The sequence below is a fragment of the Elephantulus edwardii genome, unplaced genomic scaffold, assembly GCF_000299155.1.
Source record: "Elephantulus edwardii isolate Elephantulus edwardi_28Jun2011 unplaced genomic scaffold, EleEdw1.0 scaffold00009, whole genome shotgun sequence".
Classification (NCBI taxonomy): Eukaryota; Metazoa; Chordata; class Mammalia; order Macroscelidea; family Macroscelididae; genus Elephantulus; species Elephantulus edwardii.
In genome coordinates this window covers 5,592,999-5,597,477 of record NW_006399759.1, presented here as the reverse complement: position 1 = coordinate 5,597,477, position 4,479 = coordinate 5,592,999, and the positions used below count along the sequence as shown (strand labels likewise).

The following is a 4,479-nucleotide window of genomic DNA, read 5'->3' as shown; positions in this document are numbered from 1 at the left end:
CAACAACAACATTTAATTCATGACTCTGCCTAAATGAATTATTTTTTTTTCTACCCTGGGGATCAGCACAAAGCTGTTTCCTAGAAAGAACTGCTGATTTAGTGGTAAGGAGTTGTGCTGCCAACCCAAAGGTAGATGGTTTGAATCCACCTGCTGCTCCATGGGAGAAAGAAGAACAGTCTTCTCTGTGCTTTACAGCCTCTGAAAACACTCTGGAGGGTCACCTATGAGTCATTTCCTACTTGACAGCATCTAACAACAACAATAGCATGGAGTGAAGGTTAAGGATGTCCCACTTTTCTAAACTGCTGTTACCACTCCATCTTGTCTAACCTCAAGAACTACCCCTCCCCTCAGAACTCTCCCTCCCAACCCTCAATAACTCACTGAACATCCACAGAGTTCACAAAGTCTACTTAGAGTTGTGTGGTTCATTAGGGAAGGAATAGATCCGATTCAGGAGCAGGGATGACCAAGGACTCAGTTCTTCAGTCAGGACAGCTTTTTTGGCTGTGGCTGTGGGAAGACCTCTCCCTCTGCCTTTGGACCCTTTGACCCTGCCTCTGGTCTGCTCAGTCAAGTGTTACAGGGCTCTTTATCTCTGCTGGCAAGTGATCGAAGGTGTCGCGTGCCACCATTAAGCTTACTGTGTGAAGGCACTCAGCTCTCTGGCTCGGTGTGTAGTAGGCCTACCCACTCGAACATCCTTGCTCTTTGGGGCAGAAAGCCCTCTCCCCTCTTTTTGGTGGTAGTGGGGTCCTCTCCTTGCTGTTCCAGAATTGGCCATCTTTTAAAGTCTAACAGGATTTCAAAAATAACAAAAACTTCTTGTTAGAGGTCTGTGGTGGTATATTTTTGCCTGGTCTTCTGAGAGTTTCCATGCTCCTTATTTGCATTGCTAGCAAGTTGTCCAATCCCTTAGGTGGGCCTATGTGCATGATCGTATCCAATCACTTTGTGAGGGTCAAAAAACTCACACATGAACAAACAAACAAACAAACAAACAAACAAAATCCAGACAAACCCAATGACTCACAGCAACCCTAGAGGACACAGTAGAGCTTCCTCACTGGGTTTTCAAGGCTATAAACTTTGATGGAAACAGACTGCCTTATCTTTCTCGTATGGAGTGGCTGGTAGGTTTACACTATCAACTTTTCAATTAACATCCAAGAGCTTAACCACAGCACCACCAGAGCTCCTTGTGTGTGAGTAAAAAGGCCATATTAAATAACTCACTGACCCGCACTCCTCATATCAACAAATGCTTATTGGGTACCTTCAGTATGCCAGGAAATTTGCTTGGCAGTGAGTTCACAGAGTTTGTCTTGTCCCAGGGAACTCTCATTGTAGGTGAGGGAAGAAGCCATGGTTTGACAAGGACAGTCAAAGACATGTGAATGAGGAGCTTGTTATTGTTGGTATGTACTGTCAAATCACTTGGGACTCGTAGCAACCCTATGTATAACAGCTCTGAACCCTGCTCTATCTTGAGCCAAATTCATTGTCTGTGACACCCCCCTCCACCCAATTACCCCAATTACTGAGTTAATCCATCTCCTCCAGGGTCTTCCTCTCTTTCACTGTTCCTCCATCCTTCCAAGCATGATGTTCTTCTCCAAGGACTGGTCCTTCCTGACAACATGCCCAAAGTATGTTATACAAAGTTTCAAAATCCTTGCCTCCAAAGAGCAGCTTGGTTTCACCCTCTCAAGGACAGACCTGTTTGTTCTCATAGCAGTCCATGGTTGTTCAGTACTCTTCTCCAGCACCACAACTCAAAGACATTAATTCTCACTCATTTTTTTATCATTGTCCAGCTCTCTGATGTTTAACAAGTAATTGCAAAGACTATGGGCTGGATCAGGTACACTTTTGTCTCTAGAATGATCTTTGCTCTTCAGTACTCTGGAGAGATCCCTAATAGCAGATTCTCCCAAAGCAATTAATCTTTTAATTTCCTGGCTGCTGGTTTCAAGAATGTTAATTGTTGAGTCAAGCAAGCTAAAGCTGTTAACAATCTCAATCTCTTTTCTATACTCTATAATCATGCTGCCAATTGGCCCAGTGATGAGAGTCTTTGTTTTCTTGATGTTGAGCTTCAATCCATATCGAAGGCTGCAGTCTTTGATCTTCTGCAGTACATGCCTCAGGTCCTCCTCATTTTCAGCAAGCAGGGTTGAGTCAGCTGTATAATGCAGATTGTTGATGAATCTTCCTCCAAACCTGATGCCACATTCCTCCTCATAAAGTACAGCTTCCTGGATAAGCTATTCTGCATATAGATTGAAAAGGTATGGAAATAGGATGCATCCCTGGCATACACCTTTCCTGATTTTTAACTATGCAGTGTTTCTCTGCTCTGTTCTGATGACTGCCTCTTAGTCCAAATATAGGTTCTGCATAAGCAAAACACAATCAGTGTTCTGGTATTCTCATTGTTAGCCACAATTTTTTGTGATCCACACAGTCAAACGCCTTTGCACAGTCAATAGGGGCACAAAGGAGGGTCTTCAGTTCTATCTGGGGTTGGCATCAGACAAAAGAGAGAGAGGAACTCTTGGCTGGATCTTGAAGGATGAATAGGCGTTTTCTGGGTCAGAATGAAGACTTCTCTGTGTTCTTGATCCACCTCATTACTACTACTTTGTGTGTCTGTGTTATCTCAGTGCACTTCATCTTATTATTGTGTCCTCTTTATTAGCTTGTGACTCCCATACTCAAAGCTCCTGTTTCTCCTGAAACTTTCCTCAGATGGCTTTGCTCTCTCACCCTTCGTTTCCCCCTGCTTCTCCCTCACAGGTGATCCCTGCAGCACTGCTGTGCCTCCTGCTCCGCGCTCCATCCCGGAGGCTCAGGCACACCCGGTTGCAGCGCCTTTTGTCTGTTAGGCTGTCAGGAGCGCCCTCGCTGGCCCAGGTCGGAAGTGTACTGCAGAAACCCTGGAGACCTGAGAAAATGGGCTGCAGGGAACCTTCCCTTCTGGACTTCTGGCACCTGCCTACCCATGGCGGCCTGAGGCACCACCAGTACAAGCAATGGGAAAGAAGCCTGGTCTCCAGTGGGTAATCCAGTGTGGGCAGGAAGATTCTCTACTGCCCCTTACCCACTGGTCTCCATTCTCCCTGGAGTAGTCTCATTCTGGAAAGAAAATAAAATATCTTGTTTTGGACAGTTACCTTCCCAAACTTAGGTCAGTATGTTAGAGGTGGAACACAGCAAGATGGCCCAGGTTGAAGGCTTTTTTTTCTTTGTTTCTTACACATGCAATCTACTGACACAAACCTTGATGCTTAGCCCAGAATCACTAAATCCTCCAACTCCTGACATACGTGCATGAGCACAAATATGTACACCACACCCCCACTCCCTGAATCACACAAGCAAAGAACGGTTGAACTGCTGATAATTTAGGACAGGAGAGCAGTGTCTTCAACATAGTTGGTGTGTTTTTTTTTTTTGAGAGAAAAGTCTTTATTTTCAGTATAAAAAATGTCCATTAGGTGGAGGTCAAAGGGGGTAGAGGCAGATGCCTACACAGGGGGGCAGCACGGTGGACCTTCCCAGCCCCAGCAGTCCTTTGATCTTGTGTAGGCCTCAGTAGAGTCCCAGGTAAACTATACAGGTCCAGGATGAACAGTAAGAGGGGTTAGAGGTGCAAGTCTCAATGGGAGAGTAGAGGAGGGTCAGCGGAGGTCATGAGAAGTCCAGAATCCAAGGTCAGGCCTGGTCGAAGTTGAGTTTCTTGGCTGGAGGAGTTTCTCCCAGCCCTTCAATATCCACTAGGTCACTGTTGGCATCAGAGTCGTTCAGAGCACTGAGTGTCACATCAGCTTTCTGCTTCTTTACAGGGGGACCTCCGGCCTCAGGGACAATGGAGCTGCTGGAGGAGGCGACAGAACACCAGATGCCACTTTCTTGGGCCCTTTCTTAGGTGATTCGGCTGGAAGAGTCTTCATACACTTTTCGTTTCACAGTGGCCTTTATCTGAGCCACCGTCTGTTCCTTGATGACACAGCTGATGTGATTAAGATCGTCCCCAAATCGCTTCACAGCAGCCCTCAGCATCTCTATTTCCGTCTCCGTCCACTTCACACTCGCCGGCGAAGAGTTGGCCACGGGATGCAGCTGCATCGTCAGCTCCCCGAGCTTCGTGGAGGCGCCGCCGGCCGCCGAGAAGATCTCTCCGACCTCGGTGGACGCTGACGTCATGGCTCCCCCGCGCGCCTCCTCACGGAGACGCTGCCGCCGGGACCACGGACCCATAATTGGTGTTTTTATGTGTCATTAAATTGGAATCAACTCATAGCTGACCCTCCAGCAGGTTTTCAGAGGCTATAAATTGCACAGGAGGAGATTCCCTATCTTTCTCCTATGGAGGAGCTGGTGGATTTGAACTGTCTTTAATTTGGCCGCCCAACTCCTTATCCACTAGGCCACCAGAGCTCCCTCCTCCAACGTTTGGCTCCCTGAGAACGG

The 4,479-nt window shown here is 47.0% G+C and overlaps 1 protein-coding gene and 1 pseudogene across 1 annotated transcript in view; one reads left to right on the top strand and one right to left on the bottom strand.

The window, feature by feature from the left end:
• GCKR (glucokinase (hexokinase 4) regulator) overlaps positions 1-2,954 on the top strand; it is a 48,108-nt gene extending 45,154 nt beyond the window's left edge. The window contains 1 exon segment of the mRNA XM_006880692.1: positions 2,853-2,954. Coding sequence (XP_006880754.1) covers positions 2,853-2,954 — 102 coding nt within the window.
• Positions 2,955-3,720: 766 nt separating this feature from the next.
• On the bottom strand, positions 3,721-4,212 carry LOC102857457 (annotated as a pseudogene).
• Positions 4,213-4,479: the final 267 nt, after the last annotated feature.